We start from the raw sequence: 27,842 nt of genomic DNA, 5'->3' as shown, positions 1-27,842 counted from the left end.
ATAGTTTAGTGCGAGGTGTCCCTGCCCAGGGACAGGCTCATTGCAGGCTGCTTGCAAACCCTTTCCCTAGGGGCATTCAGGCAGGGGGCAGACACTCTTGTAGCTGCCAAGAGCACTGCTAGCTTAGCCTCTGTGTGTGCTCTTTCCAGTTTTGTGAGATACGGTTGTAAGTGATTACTAAGAGTGTCAAGTACCATAGTGCCTTAACTAAGTATCCAAAATTACTGATACACAGATGTTAATTTCATGAGTGATAGACAAACACTAATTATTTGAACTGACACATGTAAAGTGATTCAAAAACAGGCTGGGTAAAAACAAATTTAGCAGCAACATATTTACAAATCTTTGCAAGCAAGCAGATCGTTCCAGTTGTTTCAATCTAATAAAATCTACCATTCTCCATAAGAAATAATAGCATAATTAAAATCTACAAAAAATTAAAGGGAAAATTTCTTGGAGGAAAGGAAGAATTTCTGAAACACAGAAGCTATATGTTTTTTTCAAATGTACAAAGTTGAAATCGCACAAAAAGTGTAAATAACATTGCAAGGGGCTCAGAAATTTTATGTATCTCATAAAATGTGGATAATACAGTGAAGTGGGTATTTGAGTTAGGTAAATAAATATTTTTTAAAGAAAGGAAGTACTCTTTTATGATTTATAACTTAAAATTTTCAAACAGCAGCAGGACTTAAAAAATGAATGGTCAATTGTATTTACATTTACACTGTCCTGAAAATTTTAAAGCTATGGCTCTGGATTTTTAAACAGGATTTACCTATATGCAAACCAAATGATCTCTGTAGAGTTCAGTTTAGGCACACCACTCTGCAGAATCAGTGCTATTTGTAAGTACTGAAAATGATCTTGAGAAAAATAATTCACAATCAGCAAAATTAAATAAATAAAACTCTCTGATCAGGGGAGTGGTTGCTCTGCAATATCTGCTTCTTCCTCCTGCAAGCTGGAAAATACAGTTCTGTCAGGGAAAAACAGGTATAGACTGAGTTAGCAGAAAAAAACCCATCAGATAAAAGTGACACTCTCACGTCTTTTCTTGAAGAAAGATTGTTTTGGGTTTTTTTGGGGGGGGGGTGGTGGTGTTTGGTTTTTGTTTGGTTTTTGTTTTGTTGGGGGTTTTTTTGGTTCAGTTTTTTTTTTTTGTTGCAGTCTGAAGTGGGTGTAGTAGAAAAAGGGAATATCAAATATCTTTGAATGGTTTTATTTACAGGCTTTTGAAGACATATATATTGAACAGCGTAAAACTATCAAGACCATGCTGGAATATGCTGACAAGGTCTTCACTTACATCTTCATTCTGGAAATGCTGTTGAAGTGGGTGGCCTATGGCTATCAAACATACTTTACTAATGCCTGGTGCTGGCTGGACTTCCTGATTGTCGATGTATGTAGTATATTTACTAGACGTAACTTTTATATTTTTTTAATCTGATTTTTTTATTTTTAATTACTTGCTCTACAACCATAGTGTCTACACAAATACAGAGAATATGGTATTTCCACTGAGGTAATGTGGGGACATAGAGTATATGAAGGCCTGTGGAGTTCTGCCACCTATGTAACTGTTCTTGTAAGGTCTTTAAGTAACAGCATAACCAAGGTTAATGTCAGCCTATAAAGCACATAAGCTCAGCAGTCAGGTAAAAACATTAGTGCAAGTTAATATGGACAAATTAGTCCTTTCTACCAATTTCCAACAGAGCAATGTTGCTCTGTGACTCATCTGTTAATACAGAACAGGCTTCAATCATTTCTATTTCAGTTGTGGGCAATCAACTGCTCATTACCAGCTATAATTACTGATCCCAACAGCACTGTAAAATGAAGAAAAAGTGAGAGTAATACCTAAATTAGTAAAAAGGAGAGATTAATTTAATTTGCTTTCTGTGTTTTTAAATACTCTCAAATCACTAGCAAAATAAGAAATTCAGAAATATTAATTTTTACAGATATTGTTACCTTATGATATTTTTGTTTGCTTGTTTACCTTCCTACTCTTATTTCATATTACTTTGTTTTTCTTTTATTTAAAAGACTTCCTATTCCTGAAGAAAGTGGTCCAAAATTAGATTCTTCTAAAGAAGTTTATATCTCACGTCTATGGTATGTAAAGTAGTATGTACAGTATAATAATTTTTACTTTCCTGTTTTCATATAGGTCTCTTTGGTTAGCTTAACAGCAAATGCATTGGGTTACTCTGAACTTGGTGCCATTAAGTCCCTTAGGACACTAAGAGCTTTGAGACCTCTAAGAGCTTTGTCACGATTTGAAGGCATGAGGGTAAGACAAAATGAAAGACTCTGAAACTATGCATGCATAGAAAGAACACATGCATGCAGAATAAGGAATGACAAGTCCATGCAGAAAGGCTGCACTATCTTTTTATCTATTGCATATCTTTTACTAACAGATAAGCAAAAACTCCATCAATTCACGTAAATCCATATTCAGTATCACATAGAAGTTACATTCATTAAGGTTACTTTACTTTCTAGCCAATCTCAGGAGTGTTCTAGACAATCTCAGGCATTGAAATTACCAACTATGAACTCTCTTAACAGACTCTTAACAATGAATAAGATTTAACAAGATTTTAGTAATATTTCACTGATAAATATATCACTGTTTTTGTACAGGAATCTAATTTAGCATTAGTTAATAAAGATATTTTCTGTTATCAGTGGAAATCCTTCATTTTTCTTTGCATTTGAGAAACCACCTTGAGTCAAACCTGGATGAATTTTACCAGATCATACCAGAGATATATTCATACCTCTTAGTGGTTTAAATCTATTTCTGAGTTTGGCTGACTTTAAAAACAAATTAAGTTATTTGATTTCTCTATTAAATTCTTCATTTTATAAGGTAAATGCTTTTCTTATTTCAACAGATCTCCATTTAATATTCAATACAATGTATATAAGGTTATTCTTACTTACTCTGAGTAACTTAGCGGCCCTGCTTATTATTCATCTCACTCAAGAAGGCATTTTAACTTATTTTTTCATTTGTTTATACCTTCTGTTCCTTAAAGCCACTGAATACGAACTAACTCTATATGCATGTCACTGAAACAGAGAATGCTTTTTGCTACTTCATAGAAATATAAGAGGAAACAATGTGCTAATGAATTTGAAATTAATTGTATACCAGTGGAATAGCCTGAAATATATTGTCTGAACAATATTTAGATACAAATCTAAGCTTAATCAAGTCAAACTGAGGCTTTAATAGTAGTCATCAAGCTATATATCTCTAGTTCAGAATGCATCAGAAAAAATATTGCTAACCAATTAGTACTAGATAATAAATTTCAATTTCATATAGCAAATTGACTTTTAACAGCTTTCTCGTAATTTGGAATTCACAAATTGGTATTAAGCAGGATAAAAGCTGGTCAAGTACTACAGTATGTGCAAATTTTCATTTAATTTTTGAATGACTATTTGATTTAGGCATTTTCTATTTTTCTTTATACTTACTGTTCATGAACATTCAGATAAATGTGGTTCTCTGCAAAGGAATGTCGGGAAATTGCTGTCAACTTTCCTTTATTAATAATGTTCTGGTCAGTTCCAGGAGGACTCCCAGACCAGACTGGAGTCCCAGACACAGGGACAAGAAATGCAGCTTTTTAGATGACATTGAGAAAAAAGAAGATCATTTACAGAAAGATGTCAAAATTGACTGCCAAATGTTTTACTCCATTTTTCAGTATCCTTACATGACTGCCTTAGTAAATATTCCACTTAATAGAATATTTATGCTCAAAGAAAAGTACCTGCAGTTTAAAATCTATTTACTGCTTTCCCTTATTTCTCACTAATAACTATAAAGCTATGCCAGAAGCCCAATCATATGGTAGAAATTCAGATATACAACATAAATAATTCATGAGCAACTTACTGTGTAGAAGTCACAGACAAGCCTGGAAAAGCAAAAAAGGTTTCAGCTCTGTTCTCCAATATTAATGTTGATCAATGAAGTACCTGATTCCAGTCACTTAGAAAATTTGACTGGCCAACTGTCTAGGCTTTATCTTTACTATTAGTTACATGCACTTCTGAAAATGTTTTTTTCCAAAGCATTTGGCAAGTATTCACAACAGCTCATTGCCAGATAGTAACATTACTTTATGAATGACTCACGAACAGTAAAAATAATAAATAATTGACCAGCTCATGATAAGATTATAGTCAAATTACAGTATTCTCAGAAACTGAGCTCATTTCATAAAAATCCATAAAACCAGATTCTTTTACCTGCCAGCAAAAAGTAAAAATAAATCAACCCTCTTTACTTTCTTATATTGCCTATGCCTATGCTGAGCTGTGACAAAACAAGCCGAGTTTTTATTCAGCACGTATTTATAATTTTGATGTTTACCTCCATGTTCAAATTTTGCCTTGAAAATGTAAGAGATCATATGTATTCCATAGAAGTCTCTATGTAAAAAGTTCTGTATCATTTTGTAAAATAATCTGCTAAATTCTCATCTACTTTAAATCAACCTTTTTCTTAAATAAGTTTAGCAATCTGGTGAATTGGAAGAGTACAGCATTTTGCATAGTAAATATTGATAACTATTCTATTATCCCTAAATATGAAACATCACTTTTTAAGTTATATTCTTACAAGTCTACAGTTTTACTCTCTAGTTACAACTTACTTTTACTTTATAGTTACAACTGTTTCATAAATGGATTAAATTCTCTTCCCAAAGTGAATATAAGATATATGAATCATCTGCACTAAAATAGGGTACAAATGGTCCATAGTTTGTGTGTGCTTTGAGCACAGAAGTTAATTTTGACATATTAAAGGCATTTAAAATATCTGCTAGTATATTGAATTCTGAGAAACTTTAATACCTTCTATAGTGAACCTCAAAACCAACTCCACTCAGATGCTGGAAGGAAAGTAAAGAATTGCTTTAATTTGATTTAAATTTCTGTTTTAGGGTTTATATTCTTATCTCAATTAGTGTACATTCTAAGCAGAGGTATCTGCAATCTGAGATTTGAATATACCCATTGCTTTTTGTTTAGCTTTTTAGTACTTGCAATACAATGCTTTTACGCTAGTTCTGAATTGGTATGCTACTTGTAAATGTAGAATACTAAGTATACATTGCTTTGCTGAGTTAGAGAATTAAGTGACAATAAAGCATGCATTTGTGTCTAATTTCACAAAATAAAGCATGTTATGCCGTGCTTGATTTATTTATTAGAGAAATAGTAGAAGGCAGCAAACAATCTGAAATACACTTGCACTTTCAGTTTTGCATGCCTTATGCATATTTCTGGCTGATGGCTTTAAACATTTACTGTATTTCAAATTTCCAGTCCAATTTCTTAACTTGTAAAACTAAATTAGAATATTTGATGTCCTCTAAAATTCAAAGGCTATTCCTTAGATTCCTTTACCAGGAATGCAATAATGAGTATTCAAAACTTCATTAGTAGGAAAGCGACATTTCTCACATGATTGAGTTATAAAACATAACATCAAGTGTCTGTCATTACAGATTCACAACTAATAACAGGCTATATATTTCTATTTCGTATAGGATAACCTTTCTTCAGCTTGGATGGGGTGGACCACTGGTTCCTCCCCTTATCTATATTATGCATACAGTACTTCCCCCTTTTCTACCCTTAATGATTACAGTGTGACTAATCACTACATACTAATCACTACATTGTCTATTTAGGGTCAGAAGGAGAGACAATCTCATTTGAGAATCCCAGTAACAGCAAAACTAGTTTATATGCATTCACCCTGCAGCCTCTTCTTAATTGCTTTAAATATTTGGAAATTATCCTTTGAAATGTTACAGAAAAAACATCAAAACTTCTGAGAAAATCAGTATGGTTATTTAGAGTTATGTGAGTCCCTTTTGCAGAAGGAAGGTGCCTCAGCTATTTTTAGATGCTTTTTTTAAATGAGATAAAAAATTACTATCTTTTAAAATTTGAATCTGGCTTTTACACTGTTTTGGAAAAAACTGTGCTTTACTCTGTTACTCAGTTTATAGCTATATACATTCAGAAATATCCCATAGAAAGTTTTGAACATTACTTGTAATACATTAAGCACACACGAAAGGGCTATGATCAGAATAGTCACATCTACAAATATTTATATAATTCCAATTTAAACTTTTGCATCATTTTTATACCCCATATGTTACATTAAATAAATCACTCCAAGTGTATATAGATAACACAAGACATCGTGTAAGAAATATAATCCTTTCTTGGAATCTGAATTCAGTCTTCTTTGGCCTGTGTTGGAAACTAGTTGTTATGTCTCCTGAAAAACAATTAAAAAACTTACAAACTTCGATGTAAGAAGACTGTCTGCATAGATATTCATAAATCATACAGGAAATGTCTTAGTATTTTGAGATTTTTCTTAGACTGTAATTCTATAATTACAAGAGAACTTTTGGAGGAATTTCTTACATAATTGAAAGGGATATGATTTTTGTCCAGATTTGTTTGTTGTGTCTTGAAGGAAATCCTTACTTTTAGGATCAAAATTTAATGAAATTTGAATGAGGTACATACCATATTTTACATTGTAATTAAAAATGTTAAAGAATACATAAAGGTTAACAACATCTCATTTATGCAACAGGAAGAACAACAAAAAATTTTTTTTCACTGCATCTGGTGAAATTCAAAGATATTGCTCCACATTAACTAATTATTCTATTTTCATGCTCGTGTGTATTTACCATATTTACCAGGTCTTCTCAAACAAATGCAGCTATGTGATCTATTGCTCAGCAGATAATTATTGTATTTCATCATACAGTATGTTAAATAATGTCTTTTCTTCTATGTTGTCTTCAAAAGTATTTTGTCATATACTTGATTTCTGATGAGAAACAGAATGAAAACTGCTCCAGGAACTCCAGTATTTTGTAAAATTCAACAGTGTAGCTTACTTTAAATAGGCTGTTATTTGAACAAGAAATGCTTCTGCTGCTACTTTGACCAAGTTAAATTTTTTAAAAGCTAGGACAGAACTGCAGTATCACTGAGGTTTCAAGGGACCTCCTGAGACCATCTAGTTGAACCCCCCTAACAGTTCTATCTTTCCAAGATATAAACTCACCACCCAGTAGCATAAAATTTTTCCAGCACAAAGTGTTATAAAAATAGTATGTGAGTTAAGTGAGAAAGTATTTTGCTTTCTTTGGAGTTAAAATTCACTGACAAAAGCATTCTTCAGTTAGCTGCATTTATACAGTAACAATTAAGGAAAAGTAGGAGAGACTGCAACTGGTTTTATAAGAGAATGATTTTCTTCTAGAATCTTTCATCTCTTGCTTCAGCATTATTTGTTCATTACTGTAAAGATTAAGATTAATACCTCCTTCTCAGGTGTCTCCGATTCTTTCTATCTGCCTGTCTTTTCTTTCCATACACTTATTTAAATCCAAATTTTTCTTTACATTTACCACTTTAAGTGATCATTTTCTAATAATCTTCACCCTGAATTCCCAATGCAGTCTTCATTTACTCAAAAATCTTACAATAAATCTTGTCATAAATAAGCACATTTTTCGATTGTTTCACACATAAGGTGCTTCTCATGCCAGTTCTGAAACTGACAAAATGCATTCATTTCTTTTATGAAACAAGCTTTTGTGCTTTTTTCTTGATATAAATAATCTAGTCTCACTATCATAATCTGCTTTTACATACTTTCACTACTTTGTAGTGATCCTAAATTAAGGGTAAGTATTAGTTTGCTAGAAGACTCCAGTTGTATTTTTTCCCTTGCTTCTAATGTTTCTAAATATTTTTCTAAATTTTATTTAGTTCTAGACTTTTGTCTAGGTCATGTGGTTAAAAGTACATGGCATTAAAGCAAACTGTGTAGCAAAGGTCTTCTTTAACTATGCACTTCCTAAAGGCAAATTCCACAAGATGCCACTAATTTTAGTTGGAGGATAGAAGACAAACAAAGCCAGACATCTTCTCAGATGTGCAAAGTGATAATGAGAGGCAATGGACACAAGTTGGGTTATGGGAAATTCTTATTCGATGTAAAGGGGTTTGAGAAAGTTCGTGGTTTTTCTTTTTGAAGTTTTCTTGGGAAGGTTATTTGATTCTGATTCTGATTTTGGGTTTGGGTTTTTTTTTCTTGGGTTGTGGGTTTTTTTACAGTGAGGTAAATACTGGAACAGTGGAACATAACTAGTGGATTACAGCTCACACATTCACAGAAATATGGTGTAGCACTCTTTGTGGGACAAAGTTCTGAAAGTTTTTCCTCAGGAAGTCCATTAAGATAAAATAGAGAGGAGTAAATAATTTAAAAGGTTTGAATACCTTGGGTGAATGTACATTTTTAAATTCACCATAGTTCCTCCCTAGAACCCCTATTTGGATCATGTCAAGTAGGTTGCACTGTCTCTCACAGAAATATTTAATTCTCATCCTCTCTTGTCTCTAAAGCCAGTTCATAGCTCATCATCAAGCATATGCAGCACGCTTCTTCCCAGTGTACCCATTCCAAGCTACTGAATGAGAAAAATATGTAGTTTTGAGGTGTCTTGTTAGCAAGCGAAAGAATTACCACAATCTCTCTCTCTCTCTCTTCTTCCTCTCCCTTTCCCCCTTCCCCACTCTGTCCTCATCTGCTAGGTTGCGTTGTCAGATACATTTTACTACCTGATATAAATGTTGGGAAAATGTGATAAATTTTCATTATTACCATTGAATAAAAGTTCCCATCTACATTACTGCTGTGCCAATGTACACACACTTTATCTCTTCAACAAAAAGAACTTTTAATCCTTATATATACATGTCATCCCTTTCCCACCAAACTCCATAGAGACACTCAGATGAGAAAGGGTATCTTGTGTGGTAATATTTTTCCTGTACTGCATCATCTGGGCACCTGCAAACCTCACACAAAGCAACTGTGACAAAGATCACAATGCCTTCACTGAGCATCTGTCTTAACCCTCTGCAATGGGTAGCATTTGAATTCTGTTTGCTGGCCCACAGGCCATTTCCAGCTAACATAGGTTCTCCTGATTTAAACTCCATACCCGTTTCCTCTGATCCCACTGACTTTCTGCTGTGTTAAACTTGTAGAAGTGGCTTCTCTAACTTCAGAGAAAGGCATTTTTCATCATCTGTTTTGTAGTGCCTGGAAGAACAGGAAGCCATTATTACAGCATTTTTGTTATTATTTGGTCAGAAGAAAGGGACTGTCCCAAACACTTTTGCCACACTGAGCCCCCTGTCACCTTAGGAAATTTTAAAACAGTATAAATTCAGATTAAATCCCTGTTTTGCCATTCAAGTGCCAGCCCCTTCAAATGTATAACTTGTTAAAAATATTTTAGGATGAAAAGGCAGTATAGAATGTTTGATTTTTAGATGGTAGATGCTAGGCTTTAAAAGGGACAAATATGGCAGTTTGTGCATGCGTGTGTATATTTATGTATAAACCATCGTATTTGGAGTAAAATGTCAGCAGAAATCTTGACTTGATTTTAACAGCTAGAATTCAGTGTTTCACAAGTTCAAACCCATCTCCTCCCCAGTTAAAAGCCTCTGCCTGTGAGAAAGAATTAGGCCTGTTTTGTTAATGATTGTTTACACTTCTGTATATATGAAATATTGCTTTCTTCTAGAGGAGACATGCTTTCCCACAGTGACTTTTTTTTTCACTGGATATCAGCTGAGATCCTGAGATGTAAAATAGTCCAGAGCCCATTTGTCTTTGCAGGTGTCAGGTGTTGCTTCTCATTTGCACTTAATGCTGTTCCACCTACCTGAAGCTATAAAATCAGCTAGGGCTTTTGCAGTTTGCTTACCAGAGTCAGCCTGACCAACAGCATCTCAGCTTTGAGGAAATGCATAGGTAAAAAACAAACAAACAAACAAGCAAGCAACTCTGCAAACATCTTTTTCCAGTTTATTGGCACTATATTCTGTATCAAAGAATAACAGGAAATAGGATCAAAAGAACAGCCCCTTTTAAAATTAAAAAATACATTTAGAATCACACACACCTGATTTAGATTTGAAGAACAAGAAGAAATAAGAGCTGTAGTTGCCATCATTTTCTTACCCACTACAGACTCTTTTCTACAAGATGAGATTGACAAATTTTATTTGCTACATTTTTAATTAAGAAATGCTAATTGATCTCTTTTCCGCATTCAGTTCACTTTTCAATTGGTTCTCACTTTTTTCTGCCCATTTGCTGCAACTTATGTGCGTAAGCATTGTGTGTATATGTATGGGTGCTATCTTGGGTATATATTATGTAAGCTAATGTCCTGTCCTGGTTATCCTGATATACCTCATCTATTCTTAAATCAAACAACAAAAAAGTAAACTGGAAAAAAACACTGATATAGCAATTACCTCCAGCTGTATGTACTGAAGAAATTAAAGACTTCTTCCTAAGGTGGACTTTGCAATCAGCTAAGCATCTGACCAGCACGTGAAAATGCATTTTTACATTATAAATATGGTAGGGCAAAGGCTCAACACCGGTGGAGGAGAAAAAAGAAAAAAAAATCAAACAAAAACAAAACAGAAACAAAAACGACTTCTAAAAGTTTTAATTTTCTTTTCTTCTTTTCTTAAAAAACCTTCCAGGGGGACTGGATAGCTCAAGGGGTTGGTAATAGGATACAGAGCCTTTCATCTCTAGGTCACCAGTTCGCATCCAGGCCAGGTCAGTAGTGACCAAAAATTGTTACCATTTGATGGGGTTTTAGTGACCTATATGAAATAAGTTGTTGGAACCACTGTTGGAACAGTTGCTGGAAACTGTTCACTTATGCAAGAAAATGTGCCTGATCTTTTGGCAGTTTCAGAAGGGAGACTGCATTAGCTGATCATCTGAAGATGCGAGATACACTGATGGCATTTTGTAGAAATCTTTCTTTCTAAGACTATCATCAATTCATAATTGTTGTAACAATTACTGTAAATGTTAGTATTCTGCTGCTTAGTTAGTGTTCTGGATCTGTTCTGTAGTCCAATGGATCTCAGGGTTATTAAAAATGTAACTGCTACAGGCACTTAATTCATACAAAACTATTCTTCCTGTAAGCACAGGTAACCTTAATGTATTTAAGTTGCAGGACTAAATCCCCATCTTTCTTTCTTGACATTTTCATTTTCGGGTTTCTCACCAAGATGTAAAATAAGGAATTCCATCAGTGTAACACATCCAGAACATGTTTATAGAGGAAGAAAAAAAGAAAAAAAAGAAAAGAAAAACATAAGACAAGCACTAGCTGGCCTAGAATTTCAAAGCTGCAATAGCATAATACAGTGTCATAGATCAGGTCAGATTTGGAATAAATTACAGAATTATTTCATTCCTAATTTTTATATTGTTATGAGTTCTACCAAGCTAAGTAGCAACAGATTTCTTCTCCCAACAGAACAGTAAAAAAACACTTCCCTCATCCTTTGAAAACAGTTTCTTGTGTTCAGAATATTACTGGGACCTTGTTAGCCTTTTTAAATACTTCTTAAAATGGCTAGCTTATGCATACATCACCTAGATACTTCACATTTTCTATAAGAGAAGTCTCAAGAAGTAAGCATGCTTCCTATAAGGTTATCATCAAACCCAGAAGCTGCCAAGAAAAGCTAAATTCTAAAAAATTCATAGTTTTATAAATAAATAAGGGTAATTCTCAGTTACAGAAAGGTCCCATTTTCACTCTCAATGAAGGAGACCCTTAAAATGAGAAGAAAATATGCCCTGAAAATAACATTTCTACCCAAGATCTCTAAACAGGTCCCAATTCCTGGCCATAAGATTTGGGAGGAGGAGGTTGCTGAGTGACGAGTAACACAACCACAATACTCCGCTTCCAAAGGCCTTCAAGAGGCTGTGAAATACAGGTAGTAAGATTGAGCAGCTCTGAGATTGCTCAGAATTATGTTGGTAGTGGGGAAGATTCCTCTATGTTGCAGAAATCAGGGAACAAAGATGGACTAAGATGCCCTCATACACCCCAAGTATCCATGTCAGTCCTTGCCTGTCTTACTGCAGGAATTGGATTGCTGAGAATCACACTATTTTGGTTTACCTTCCTACAAGGTCCTAAAAGTTTTACGGAAAAAAGGAAGTAACATTTAAAATAAAATATAACTTGTAAATGAGATCTGGTATTGGGTACTTGAGGAGAAATGATTGCTCAAATATTAGCCAAAAAAAATCAAAAAAAGCTTTGATAGCTCTGACAGACACATGTGATTAATTACTGTATCTATCAGAAAAAAAATACAGGTTTTATCTACATAAGTAATTATTGGGGGTTAGAAGGCAAGTGGTCAAAAGCAATGTAAAAAGCAAAATCAACCCCCCTAAATACATCCTTGATATATGTCCTTCTTTAGATAAATGAAGGGTATTACTGACTAAAACTCAATGCATGGAACAATAAGACTGGAGCTTGAAATAAATTATGTTGATTCAAGTAGACACATATTGCAAAACTGTCTTGCTTTTCTATACAAAGAAATTAATCTTTGTTATAATCTTGCATGGAATGATAAGGCAATAAAGATATGTATTTAATTCCTGCATAATCCTTTTAATGTAGAGCTTAGTTTCTAGATTCATGGCATTTAAGTTTTCAGCTTAAATTTCAAAGCTATGTTGATCAAATCTACAGGTTGCCATTTTTCTTTAAGCATTTTTAAACTATCATTTGATGCATTTTTAGAATTTTATTATGTCTGTATTTATATTCAACGTTTGGGGTTTTTTATACAGAACACATCAGTGCCAGGCTTCATCACACTACCACCGGGTGTTCTCTTTTGTTTTTCTTTTAATTATTTTAATTTTTCTCACTTATTTTCCTTTCATTACATGTACTAATGGTATGTATTTAAAAGAACAGTGCAATACCACAGGTATTAATGTACTGCTTTAACATTTATAATATTAGTCTCTGAATAAGAATTTATTAAGCATTGGTAAAACAGTATACAAAACTGTTGCTGTAAATATTCTTACACTCTTTTCTTTTTCCCCCTGTATTTGTGTATTAGGTGGTTGTGAATGCCCTTTTAGGAGCAATTCCATCCATCATGAACGTGCTTCTCGTTTGTCTTATATTCTGGCTAATTTTCAGCATCATGGGAGTAAATCTGTTTGCTGGGAAGTTCTACTACTGTGTTAACACCACAACTGATGAAAGGTTTGAAGTCGACCAAATCAACAATTTTAGTCAGTGCGAGGAACTCATAAAAAACAATCAAAGTGCTCGATGGAAAAACGTGAAAGTAAACTTTGATAATGTAGGATTTGGGTATCTATCTTTACTTCAAGTAGTAAGTGATCACTCTTTATATACATCTTTCTGGTTATATGTAATAGTGAAAAGCAATTCTAACAACAAAGACAAAAAACATTTACCTGATGATTTTGTTCTGTGACTTAGTAATGCCACTGCCCTGATAACTGATTACTCCTTTCATAGTAAGCAGCAAGTAGAGCCTACTAAGATGACATCTTAGGACATCTGACAGAACAAGGGGTATTTTTCCTATTTATAGCTTACTTAGTCCTCCAGTCCCTTCTAACTTTAAATTTCTACAAGTACCTAGGAATGGCATTCTGCTATCTGAATACTTTAAATTTTACTGTTGCTGAAAACCAAAATTGGCATTGGTGTGATTAAGTCACAGAGAAGAATTCCAGGTAGAAATCGCATCTCAGTGATGTGGCTGCCACCAGTGCTGACTTATGTGACCTAAGTAATTTCTCATTCAGAAGAGAAATAAGAAAAGAAAAATATCATTAGATACTATAATCTATGAAATATTTTCCCTGCTATTTCTGTGCATAAGTATCTCATGGAGTTTATTCAGCAAATACTGAGGGAAGAAGGAAGAAAATATGTGCTGTAAAATATTATAAGGTTATGCCTTCACTATCAAAAAGTGTGTCCTCACAACTACCTATCTTTGTATTTTGGAGTAGCTAATAGTCTGACCCAGCCTTAATCAAGAAAATGCTGGACTTAAACTTATATTGTGTGCATTCAGCAACCTCTATGTTTTTTTGAGATTACTGTCTAATTCTGCCAAACCTTAGTTTTAATTTTTATAGGTTTTAAATAAGTTTCTAGTTTTTATGTTGACATAAGAAAACTCAATACTACAAATCATAACATGATGCAGTGGTATCAACGTTGTCCTAGACGGGGTCTAAAACTATATTTCTGAGCTCTGTGATCTGCCTCTCCCAGCTCATACAGCATCTCAACTGTGTGACTGGTAACTCTGGCAATTTAAATTATGCTATGTTTTATTATTTACTTTACTGTCCATCAGAAAATAGCAGAGAGGGACCACCAGCACTAAAGAAATAAACTACTGAATACAATTTGATTTTGATAACAAAATTGGATTATAATAGGAAGACTTTAACTATTTCTCTGTCTTATTTTTGAAATCCACTTGCCTAGAATCCCCTTTGGGGACCAGGGGGGAAGAATGCTTTATTACACCTCTTCAGGAGAAACAAGACATTAACAAAACCCATTGCAAGTGGTTTGCAACTATTCCTTCAGTAGTGGCACAGGGATAAAACCAGGTATATTTTTTCCTGGTTTTGTGACCACAGTCACCACCCCTCAGCTACTTGCAGTTATATATATTTCAGTGTCCCAGCTATGCATAGCTTATTCCATCTTCTCTTCATTGAAAAGCAGCAAATATTTCTTACATCAACACTTAGATTCTTATATTATTGGATTGTTCTGGCAGGCAAATTGGGGGAAATTTGCCAGTTGTTCCCATGTTTCCAAAGGAAAAATTAATCTAGACCACCACAGAGGGGCCTAACTCTTATGGGAGGACATTTGCCAGTTGTTTTTACAGTATCTACAATACAGAGAGTTTGTATCAATATCAAAGGCTTGCCTAATGGATGGATTTTTCTCTGTGTGTGTAGAATGTCAGTGACACTACTTATTTTTTCTGTATTACTAAAATGCTTGTAAAAGCATGAAGAGATTTTCTTGTATAACATACCAAAAAAGAAAAAAAAAAAAAGGGGCACTTCTGTCATTGCACAAAATAGACACTTGTCTCTGCATCTTTATAGGGTTTGGTAAGTTAGACACTAGTAGTGATTTTGCAGTTATGGAATGATAAAAGCCCTAGGGAAGAGGAAGGAAAATATCAGCTTGATTTTCAATTAATGCTTTAAAACATACAGAATCTATAGTTTGCTTTTTTTCACCTTCATGAACCCAAGAAAGGCTACAATTCATAAATGTTTGAGATTCTTACATTATCTTGTCAATCAAAGAAGATATTTGTAAGGTGATTTTCTATTTGATACATAATGTAATTTGGATGAGAATCTAGAAAGCCATCATGTTCAGAAGAAATATAAGAAGTGAATAGATATGTCAGAACCCTAGATTTCCCTACCCTTCCTAATCAGCTTCTAGGAAAGGTAAAGAGAGTAAATACTAAGGTATTGCTCAATTACAGGTATCCATTACAATGTCAGAAACAAAAATAAAGCTACTGGGACTTGAATATTTTTCCCAAATAAGGTATTAAGCCTGAAAAATCTGATTGAAAAACTATGGTTGCCAGTGAATTTGCTTTCTGTGCACCCAATGTGAACATTAATAGCCTTTTTTTAACATCTTAATGATTAGTTGAAAAGTCTGCTGAAGTAATTTGGTTCTCCAACTTAACAACCTCAAGCACAGGCTTTCATTTAGGTTGTAATGGACCTGAGAAAATAACCCAATAGAGGTCAGTGTCACTTTTCTAATGACAAACTCAGTGCTAAGTATCAATGTATGAATTAGTGAAACAAGGTCCCTTCTTCAGGAAGCTGGAAACAAACTACCAAAGCTGCCTCTTACAACCTTGTATTATTTCCCTTCTATATTCTAACTCATGTCCTTTGAGCCATCCAAAGAAGAATATTGTAAATCCCTTCAGCTTTTCTGGGTTATAGGTAATACAACATAAATCTTTATTTGCTGCATCACTGAGGTTTTCTATCTGGTACGAATACTGCTGGAAGTAGTACTGTTTTCATGACCAAAAAAATTACAAATCAAAACAAGCCAAAAGAACCCTGGTACTGAGAACTGTATTATTCTGGGAAAAACACAAATGATTCCCATGAAAAAGTTTTGTTTTCGATCATGAAAAGCCTGTTATGGTAGTATATGAGTCTGTTCATTGCTGAAAAAAAAAACCCTGAAGACTTTTTTAAGAGTAATATATGAAAGAAACAGATATTTCACACAGAAATACTCAGTAGAAGCAGGGCAATTTCAGAAAGAAATATTCTAGGCTCAAAAAAAAATAGATTCGAAATGTGTGGCAGTAGCTTTTTAATTGAAAAGACCTCTCTGACAAGTTCTCTCTAGACTTTCCTTGGCAGTGATAGTGAAAAAGAACATAAACTAATTTTTTGTTTGCATATTGTATTTTTTTCTTTTGGGGGAGGAGTGTGCATGGAAAATCTTCAGTAATGATAACATTATTATAATTCTTTCTGCCCCAATATACAGGCTACTGATATGTCCAACTGATATAACCAAATCTTATAGACTTTGTTAATCAGACTATTTTCTAAAAATCCTACATAATTTGAAGTTGGAGTGTAAATATTCCTGCCATCAGTCACATAAGTACAGTCTCTCTGATAGAATTTTTTGCTTCTATGATGCAGTGTAGCTCACGTTGGTTTATGTAGATCTGCAAATTTTTTTCATATCTTGCTCTGAACTTGCTTGAGTATTTCTCTGTCCCTAAAGAAAAGCATCAAAGCAGAGACAGATCTGCTGGAGAAATTCCTTACACAATTTTCATGCATCTGTGAGTGGAGAGGAAGATGTCGGTGTACACAAAGAGATGTAGCATCTGCCCTCATAATTCTATGGCCTTATGCCTATTTAACTTGAACCTAGTGTTTGGATTCTTTGGTAAGTAAATCTCCTGGAGGCATGCTTTTATCCTGCTGGTAAGCTTATATCCTGCTTACAAGGATAAAATGTGGCAAACCAACCAGTGGGTCTCAAAGCACAACATTATATCTTTCTGCTGTTACTAATATAAATTAAAAAACCAATAAATAGATAAATAGGTAAATATATATAAATAAATTTTAAAACCCTATGAATTGTAGGGTAAAAAAAATCAGAATCTGAATTAAGGCTATAAGACTGGGAGAGCTTCAAAGTTCCAGCAGGTCAGTATTTTTAAAGCAAAATGTTATTGTATGTCCAAAAGGTAACGTCAATCTTCCTGGTCATTATTTCTGGTAAAGAAATTGAGTGGTGAAACTCCAGCATTATTTATAACTTCATTAAAATTCTTCATCAGGGAAAAAGTCTATGTACTTCTAACAATAGTAGATTGGTGGATTTTTGTTTTGTTGGTTCTTCTAAGTACATTTGAATACATGTTTTTCAAATTTCCTTGAGGGAAAAAAAACCACATTTGGAAGAGGTGCTGATTTCAGTTACACAGCTATAAACTTTGAAATCAATGAATTACTCCTGATTTAGTGTCACTGAACATATGCAATATATTTTTATTTTTGAAAATACAAAAAGGAAACTAAGAATTTGATCTCTTAGTCATATTTCTGTGTTATATTCCATTCAGTATGCACATATGCCCAAATAATGCCTTATTTCTGTTACAGAAAATGCGTTGCAGATAAATTTGAGCCTAACATAAGCTAGCCTAAGCTTCTACTGAATGCAGTAGAAATAATATTCTTTCACTATACAGATGCTTTGACACTGAACCTCCAGTTCTATTTTTTGCTATTGTTCAGCAATATATTTAAAAATTACAAATTAACTGAAACTTCTGCTTTGGGAATTAAGAATCAGTTTTCTCACAGCTAAGTTCTCAACTAGTATAAACATTTTTGCGTAATGACAATTACATTCACTGATTTCTACTCATTTTCAAGAGGGATTTAGACTAAAACAAATAACATGATGAAGCAGTATGTTTTATTATTGAAATCACTTAATTTAATAAGTTATGGGGGGGGTCTTAATTTCTTCAGTAATGGTGATATAGTTTTGTGAAACTCATTGTGGAAAACGCACACTTTACTTTAGATATTTTGAACTTCAAGAAAGTGATGTTATGTTTTTCCACCCCCCCACTCTCTCTAAGTTGCCTTTTTAATAGTAGTAATAATAATAGTCATCATACAACAGCTCAGTTCTTCAGCTCTTTTTCCTAGCACTAACTGAAAGGTACTCTCAGTATAAAGGACTACTTTACTGATGATTGTGAAGCTTAGTATTTTAAAATTAGTCTATTTTTTTCCATTCACTCTAGTTAGTCTAGGCTACACCAACAAATTTACAAAAAACAGTAAGTCCACTTTGCCTGGAGGATGATATGCAAAGATCATAATGTGTCTGAATCTGAGGCAACAGCACACACTTTGCAAAAGAGCCACTCTGTCATTTGCATCACCTTTCTGATGTAAAAGTAGGCAGGCTATTTGCATTTAATGTTTCAGGTTGAAGTGCTGATCTCATCCTAAGGTATGAAATTCTAAAGAATGCAAATAATGTACGAAGAGAGAAACAAAAGTAGTGCCTGTAAGACATGAAGTAATCATCCTGCCCTATTTAGCCCTTGTAAGACCTCAGTTGAAATACTAAGCCCAGTTTTGGTTACATTTCAAGAGATGAACTAGTGTAAGAGACCTCAGAGGAAAATAATGAGAATTATCAGAGTTCTGGAAAACAAGATCTACATGGAAAGACTGAAGGAACCACAGTCACAGCCTAAAGGAGAAAGGCAGCAACAATCAGTTTGCAAATGAGTAAAAGGTGCTGCACAAAGGATGATTATTACTCTGTTCTCCCGATATGTAACAATTATAACAAGTGACAGTCTTAAATGGCAACAGAAGGATTTTGATATTAGGAAATAAAAAAGACCAGTGCTGGAATAAATACTTTTTATAAGGTTGTGGAGTGTCCATCATTGAAAGTCTGAAAATGCCAATTACATAAATAAAGCTGATCTTACCTCTCCTAATCCACTGCAGTCCAAATATTCCACAAGGACTTTAAATTCTTCAGCTGAGACTTCTACTTGTTTCAGATTTATTGCTGATTTATTGGTCTTCTGATACTACACTTTGATTTCATCATCTTAACTGTAAGTTGCCTGAACGTATTTTCTGGATTGGCCCCAAGATGTGATCACAATCTTTTAGTATTCTACTGTTTCAGCAATGTAAGGGACATCTTTTCCTTTTAAGAAAATAATCCCTTTTCATTTTAAATTCACCATCTGCTGCATAAGCCAAGCCTTTTTGAAACCTCCACGGGAAATGAAACCTCAAGATGATGGAGCAATAACCATGAAGATGGTTATTATGGATGGATGAAGAGTTCCAACTTATTTCTGCGACTGGTCTCCATGGCAAGGAATATGAAGGAACCAATGATCTGCAGCTTTGATTAGCAAAAATATAATAGGAACTAAATAACAGAAAACTATATCATATTGTTTTATTTCGGGCACAACTGGGTTAAAACCTGAGTGACTTCTACTTGGAGTTGTAGCTTTGTCAAAAGAGAACTAATTTCTCCAACAGAGAAAATCACTGTCTGTTTTGAACACTGAGATGAACCAATCTACACCTCACTGTCAAATGTGAAAAGTTACAGATTTGGGGCAAAGGAAATAGCTATAAAAGTTCACTAAATGCTGCCACATATGAGGCATATTCAGTCTTTGATGCACATTAAACACATCTTACCAGTATATCTTGGAATATAATACCATTCAAGTGAAAATGGAGTTAGAGTATCATGTAAAGTCTTTCAAAGTAGAGAAAAATAAAAATTCTGATAGATAGGAAAACAGCTTTTCTGAGTTGATCAAATTTTGGTTCCCTTCAGTTGCCACCTTAATGACTGATTTAAGAAGGAGGAATTACACATCAGTCTTCATTGGTGGCAACTCAGTTACATAAGGCTATTTCTCATCCATACGTAGCCTTTGCAGTTGACATGATCTGATGAACGTTTAGTCCACTAAAATGACACTGCATTGTACCATTTGTGATAATTAATTAGAAATAAGTTAATTAGTCTTACTGCTTAAAATGTTAATATGGAAACAAAATAGGGGGATACATAGCAGTGCATCCAATGAGCAGCTGTGAAGAAGGCCAAGAGACAAAATAATTATCTAGAAATCGCATGTCATGCTAATTATTCCTGGTGCTGTACTCAGTTGCTGGAAATAATTATATGAATTGTCTTCAAGCTCTGTGCTTAAACAGGTGTGTACTGTTTACAGGCTACATTTAAAGGCTGGATGGATATTATGTATGCAGCTATTGACTCAAGAGATGTAAGTACTGCAAACATTTTTAAATCGACTCTTCTTCTTGAGGTCTGTCTATCAACAAGTGTGTCTTTATGTATGTTCTAAAAGCAATTAATATCCATATAACAGAATGAAACAAAATTAAATTAACTAATATGAGCTTCTGCTGTAACAAATTGTAGAAAACTGAATACAAACTGCCAGATGCTGACAGTAATCAATGGAATGGACAAAATACATTGACATAAGTGACAAGAGTGTTGTCCAAACACAAAATATTAAGGATATTTTGCCACTTTTGTTCAGCTGAAATTTTCACGTGAAATCTTAGGAATTGCATTTCATATTTTTTTCTTAGGTATTACAACAACCCAAGTATGAAGACAACCTGTATATGTATTTGTATTTTGTCATCTTTATCATTTTTGGGTCTTTTTTCACCCTGAACCTGTTCATTGGTGTCATTATTGATAACTTCAATCAGCAGAAAAAGAAGATAAGTATTGTTTTATTTCTCTTCTGAAGATATTCTAAAATATTGCATTTTTGCAAGTGCATGCTATATGGAATGTACACACGAGGTTTGTTCAGAATTGAAAAAGCTGAATTATATTAGGATATAAAATCTTACCAAGATGTAGTATGCATTAATGTCGTAAGATTTAACATTTTAGTGAATGGGGCAGACCCTTCTGGTTTCAATGTCCAGTTTAGTCTTCCTCAAGTCATCTGTTTTTCAGTGCTTAAACTTCATGAAATCTCTTTACATGACCAAACCCCTGATTTAGGCCTTACATTAAAGCACTCATAATTTCTTGATTTTTTTTTTCTTCTATCAGCACAAAAATAATAGCTACCTGGTTGTGAAAATAAAGCATTATTTCATAACTAGTACAGACTACTGTTTTAATGATCCCAAGTATTCAAGTTCTGAATTATCTGTAAAGATACAGGAATTATTTGTAACTATCTCAGGGCCTTTTTTTATTGTTCCAGAGTGCAGATGTAGATAATCTCACAAGTATAGGTGGTCTGAGTATCAGATGCTCATCTTTAAAATTATTTTCTGTAAATAGACAAGGTAATGAAAACTAAAGGACAAAAGCAGCTATGAACTACTAGTTTAATTTTACCTTAATGGTCTTCATCACTTTCTTTGGGTTTATGTTGCTAATGAGAGATGCTAAGTAAGGTTTTTGGGAACTGTTTGTGCTAGAGCCCTAGAGGTATATAGTTAGGGAGCCTGTCTAGTGTACAGTTCATGCAATCCCATGTCTTCAGGCTTCCCAAACATTCATCCACAAAAGGGCTGCATCCAGTCCTACTTGTTCATAAACATTCCTGGAATTAGTCTGCAAATATCTTTTATCCAGCTGCATTTGATAGCTAAGAGACTTTTCCCAATTCAGTCTTCTTGATTTTCATGAAATAAGTAAGTAAATTACATTCTTTTTAATACTGCATATAAATGTGATTATAACCAGTTTTGATTTCATGTTTTTACTTTGGAGGTCAAGACATATTTATGACAGAAGAACAGAAGAAATACTACAATGCAATGAAAAAGCTGGGATCCAAAAAACCACAAAAACCTATACCAAGACCAGGGGTAAAACTATTTATACATATCAGATCAATAGCTATTTATGAACAGCTTGGGTTTTTTTATTGATATACAGAGAGCAGAAATATGCCCATGTGAAAATTAGAATTAATTAATGTATCAGTCAGCAAAAATGGAAAAATAAAACACAATAAAAAATATATATATTTTCCTTTGCAACCAGTTTATGTATGAATATACAAACAAACGAGGCTGAACTAAGCTAGTGTACTCACTTTAATTTGACTAGTCTACTTACTTAGTTATGTTTTTATTGAGGTCTTGTAGGCCTTACTGCATGTATTTTTCTGCTTTCTTCAAATGGGAAAAGAAAAACAATTACAGTTTGTATTGAATGGTTTTGGGTTTTTTTTCTCCTCAGAACAAATTCCAAGGCATGGTCTTTGATTTTGTGACACAGCAAGTATTCGACATCAGCATCATGATTCTTATTTGTCTTAACATGGTTACCATGATGGTAGAAACTGATGACCAGAGTAAAGAAATGGAAAATATTTTATACTGGATAAACCTGGTGTTCATTGTTCTTTTCACTGGAGAATGTGTCCTGAAATTAATTTCACTTCGTCATTACTATTTCACTATAGGCTGGAACATTTTTGATTTTGTAGTCGTCATTCTCTCAATAGTAGGTAAGTTTTTATTAAACTAAAAAGAAGGTAAAATGAACATAAGGTGAACTTCTACTTGAATATGGTTGGCTTTTGTCATTGCAAAGTTTACAACTAAGTCATAGAATCGTAGAATCATAAATGAGTTCGTCATGCGACTTTTATTTGTAATTAGTAATTTACCTATTCCAACCATTTAAACTTTTTATCTTTCAACATACATTGCTCCTGCAAATATTAAGTATAACTGGTATAACAGAAATTATGCAAGTGGAATCTACAGAGTATCTTTAACAGCCACATAGAACAACCAGTCTTAAAACTATTTTTCTAAATTTCTACTCTGATATGGAGTAATGTATCTTGGGTTTATTTCTTTTCTGTTTTAGGTATGTTTTTAGCTGAGATGATTGAAAAGTATTTTGTGTCCCCGACACTATTCAGAGTCATCCGACTTGCCAGAATTGGCCGAATCCTGCGTCTCATTAAAGGCGCTAAGGGAATCCGCACTCTGCTTTTTGCTTTGATGATGTCTCTTCCTGCTTTGTTCAACATTGGTCTGCTGCTGTTCCTGGTCATGTTTATCTATGCGATATTTGGTATGTCCAACTTTGCCTATGTTAAGAGGGAAGCTGGTATAGATGACATGTTCAACTTTGAGACGTTTGGCAACAGCATGATCTGCCTGTTTCAAATTACCACGTCTGCAGGCTGGGATGGTTTGCTAGCCCCAATTCTAAACAGTGGGGAGCCAGACTGTGACCCAAACAAAGCTCATCCAGGGAGCTCTGTTAAAGGTGACTGTGGCAACCCTTCTGTTGGGATTTTCTTCTTTGTCAGCTACATTATCATATCATTTCTGGTAGTGGTGAACATGTACATTGCTGTGATTTTGGAGAACTGCGGTGTTGCTACTGAAGAAAGCGCTGAACCCTTGAGCGAGGATGACTTTGAGATGTTCTATGAAGTCTGGGAGAAGTTTGATCCCGACGCAACACAATTCATGGAATTTGAGAAATTGTCTGATTTTGCAGCAGCACTTGAGCCTCCTCTTCATCTACCCAAACCAAACAAAGTCCAGCTTATTGCAATGGATCTGCCCATGGTAAGCGGTGACAGAATTCACTGCCTTGACATCTTGTTTGCTTTCACAAAGCGTGTTTTGGGGGAAAGTGGGGAGATGGATGCCCTCAGAATACAGATGGAAGATCGGTTTATGGCATCCAATCCTTCAAAAGCTTCCTATGAACCAATTACAACCACATTAAAGAGAAAACAGGAGGAAGTATCTGCTGTCATTATCCAGCGGGCTTATAGACGTCACCTTTTAAAACGAACAGTAAAACAAGCTTCCTTTATCTATAACAAAAACAAAACTGAAGGAGGGGCTGGTCAGGGCATAAAAGATGAAATCCTTATTGACAAGTTAAACGAAAACTCGTTTACAGAGAAAACTGTAACCGCATCAACAGCAGTTTGTCCACCTTCTTATGACCGTGTAACAAGGCCAGTCAAAGAAAAGCACGAAAAGGAAGATAAAGCTGGTCAGAAATAAAAGCAAATAACAAGCAAAATCATCTATGTGCAAAATAGTTCATACCCTGTGAGGATCATGTGTTCGTGTCAACAGGACTCCTGCTGGAGGTCTATGCCAAACTGACAATTTTTACAAATATACTGTACATTAAAGGTCAGTGCCTATTAAAAGACAGTGGCTGTGACTGCGATATGGAGAAACAACCTTGACAGGAGGTTACTGTTCTCACTACCAGCTGACACTGCTGAAGAGGAGAGAAAAATGGCTACTCAGACTGTAGGGACCAGTTAAGGGGTGCAAACCAAGTATTTGTGTGTTTAACATAAAACAATATGGTAACTGTATCCACTGTTTGCATTTCAACTGCCACATACGTCGTATTTTTACAAAATCTGTGTTGGTGGATTCATCTTATTTTTATTCATATATTGTTTATGATATGTGACTATTTTTGTAAATGGGGCTTCTGTTGGGAAAGGGGATTAAGTACACCGTTACAGGTACAAGGGCCAGGTGTTCTATTATATGACTAATATACACGCAGAAACGATTTGCATGAAGGCATGCTGCACTTATAGATCATGCATGAAAATAACATTAAGCCACAAAGAACAACAGATTTTTTTTAGCACAGTGTTTCTGGGAAGGAATTGATAGATTTTGAGGTGCTTAATTAATGGACTCATGTTGTATCACATCCAAACAAATCTTGGTATGCCTGTAAAATCCCCTATAACTCACAAGAACAGTAGAGATGGATTGATTTTTGCACAAACCATTAAGTTTCAGAAAGCGCAAACTACTTTCTGGGTGTGAAGTCACAGATTTTGTCTTTGCCAAATGTTTTTCTGCACACAAATAATAAATGAATCTGCCTCAGCCCTCCAAATTGATCAAAAAGAGCCCTTTATAAAATTGTCCTGCTTTATCCTGCAGTATTGTTTAGCCATCTTCAGCTCTCGGTAAGATTGTTGTTGTACACATTAATGAAAAGTCCTCTGCTATGTAAATAGTGATTTTTAACCTGTGGTGCATGTTTGAGCAAACAGATAATGACCTTAGCACATTTATTGCATCAAATATGTACCACAATAAGTGTAGCGTACAAGCATTCAACAGGTAAAATTATGTATTATCTACCATTATAGATAGTTTGGATGCTATCAGTGCATGTTTATATTGCCTATGCTGCTGTTCCTTTGACTGTCCAGGATTCTTAAATATGGGAAGCCATACATCAGAGCTAAATGAAATAAACTACTCTACAAGACCTCATTCCTTCATACCATTAAGCAATATTTTGCAGCTACTTAGGAGCTTATTTGTTTTACATTTTTGAAGCATATAGTGTATATCCGAACTGTACAGACATTGAAAACTACTAAACCTGTTGAAAATAATGTTAGGATTTTATAAGCAAATATAAATACTGTAAAAACCATTTTATTTTATTTTTCAGCATTATGTACATAAAACAAGAACAGAATTTTATCTTCAGGTTGATGTCGCACCATTTTTGTTACTTTCTGCCCATAGCACTTTTTCACAGAACTCCAGAAAACAAGATATAAATGAGAGAATGGATAGCTGTAGGTTCTTATTTTTTTTGCAATATTTGCAAACATGTCAATACTTTCTGCAAAATAAGCTCATAATTTTCTTTTAAAAGCTAAGTTTTTTGCAGTTGGGAAATGGTGTAAAGTTCAAATTGAATGTCTAAGCAGTGCCTGCATCATAAGTTTTCAGATACACCCTTTCTTTCACAGAATCCTTGATCTTTTCTTATGTTTACTTACAGATTTATTTTTTTTTTTTATTCATGTTGCACTAGAACAGTTCTAAATGTTATCTTGGATCCACAATATTTTTTCACAAAGAGAAAGTAGCAAAATTGTATAATCCAACACATCAGGACATTTTATGTTTCTTACACAGGAAAATTAAATATAGATTACTTTTATTAAAATTATTAATACTGTATTAGTGAACTGCATGCAGGAAGATGCTACTATTACCCTAACTGATGCTAAAGAACATTATTAATGCGCCAAAATAATAAAGATTACATTTTTTATTGTATGTTCCTTTTGTCTTTACTACCTGACATTAACACAAAAAAGGTATGCTTCTAAAACCAGAGAATAAAAGGATACTGAAAACCTTTACAGGCAGCTACACTGTTCTTCCATGTGAGCGAACCTGTGGGACTTGCTTGTTAGTCCAACTAGGAATTTCGAATTCAAGATACGTTGGACACTGAGCATGATGATTCCACATGTATCCATAGTTCATGGCGCAGCTCCATCCAGTGGGGTACTCAACCATCAAATAGCAGAGCTGTCCTGCTAGTGTGTCCCACAAGGCTCCGAGCGTTTACAGGAATGACAAGAGAGCATTCATGAGTTTACAAAGATAAAATGAGGATTGAACTTAGTACTAGATACATGACATTCCACAACTTGGATTATCAGAAGAAGTTTATTCTTGCTGGTTACTCTTCACAAATAGGCTACAGACCATCTCATACGCAAGTGCATTGATGGAAAGTATGAATCGGAGTCAGAGTGAATAACCATTGTTCTTTTCCTCAGGAACTTTTAAGAATCTCTCTGGAAGTATCACATGTGTGGATTCTTGTATGGAAAAATGCAAATGCCACTAGAAAGTGGGCATGTTGGTTATTCTTTACTAATTGCTTCAGTGAATTTATTAAGCGTTCTATTTACATGCTTACATGATTTTATATTGCATTGCCCTACAACTTAAAATGAAAACACTTAGTGGTGAATACTGAACTAAATACTGAATTAATACTGAACTAAAGCCAGCTTATGAGCAACTGTATTCTATATACTTGCTCAGCTGCTAATGCAGTAGTAAAATTTCATAGCATCTTCCCTGAAATTCATCACAAATCTTTTGGGGGAGGAAAATGTTTCCCCTTCAAAATGTTCTGAAAGGCATTATGAAAAAAAAAGTCTGAAACTTCGATGGAATGCACAAGTATCAAAATTAAAACATAAGTATTTTCAGATTAATATGTAGACAAAAATATGTCTTAAAAGGTTACCTTAAAATGTAAATTACAAAAAAAAAAAAAAAAAAGACAGAATGACTAGACTTCTTCAAAAATAAGTTAGTAAATTGAATAGTATTTTTTGATATTCTATTAATAGCTTTTTAACCTTAGCTTTTCTCAAGGAAATAGTTTTAAGGTAAATGAGAACTGTGCCACTGTCCCTGCAGATCACAGGTCATGCCCATGCAAAACCAGTTTTTTTCTCATACCTATTTTAGTTTTGCAGTGTAACAGAAGCTGAAATGTTACTTCAAAGCAAGTAGAGCATCACTTACAACAGGAAATTTTGAAGATCATCTTGGCCAACAAGAAAAAACGAATATTCTTATGTATTACTTCTTTGGCAACTTCCTGACACTGGGAATGAGAAATGTGTAACGCAGTAGTCCTGTGTGTGATGGACTTGTTAGGAAAGCTTACTCTGAGTGCTCTCTGCTGGAAGAACTGGCTTCATCTGCTAATTCAGTGCAAGTTGGGTTTGCCTCCTTGTACTAAACGGCATTTTGGGTGGTTTTCATTTCGGACAGACAACACAGCCGCTCTAAAAGAGTGCTATTTAGCAATGGTGTGTTGTTTCTGGTG

General features: G+C 34.3%; 1 protein-coding gene across 1 annotated transcript; it reads left to right on the top strand.

Moving 5' to 3' along the window:
- Positions 1–1,234: 1,234 nt before the first annotated feature.
- On the top strand, positions 1,235–24,934 carry LOC104405211 (sodium channel protein type 1 subunit alpha-like; the record flags this gene model as incomplete). Its single annotated transcript, XM_010013847.1, has 8 exons — positions 1,235–1,408; positions 2,183–2,305; positions 13,093–13,374; positions 20,380–20,433; positions 20,768–20,905; positions 21,914–22,018; positions 22,395–22,665; positions 23,034–24,934. Coding segments are annotated over 8 exons (2,313 nt in total), but the record flags the coding sequence as incomplete, so codon positions are not given.
- Positions 24,935–27,842: the final 2,908 nt, after the last annotated feature.

Source organism: Nestor notabilis, unplaced genomic scaffold, assembly GCF_000696875.1.
Source record: "Nestor notabilis isolate BGI_N333 unplaced genomic scaffold, ASM69687v1 scaffold14174, whole genome shotgun sequence".
Taxonomy (NCBI): Eukaryota; Metazoa; Chordata; class Aves; order Psittaciformes; family Psittacidae; genus Nestor; species Nestor notabilis.
This window is presented reverse-complemented; position numbering and strand designations above follow the sequence as displayed.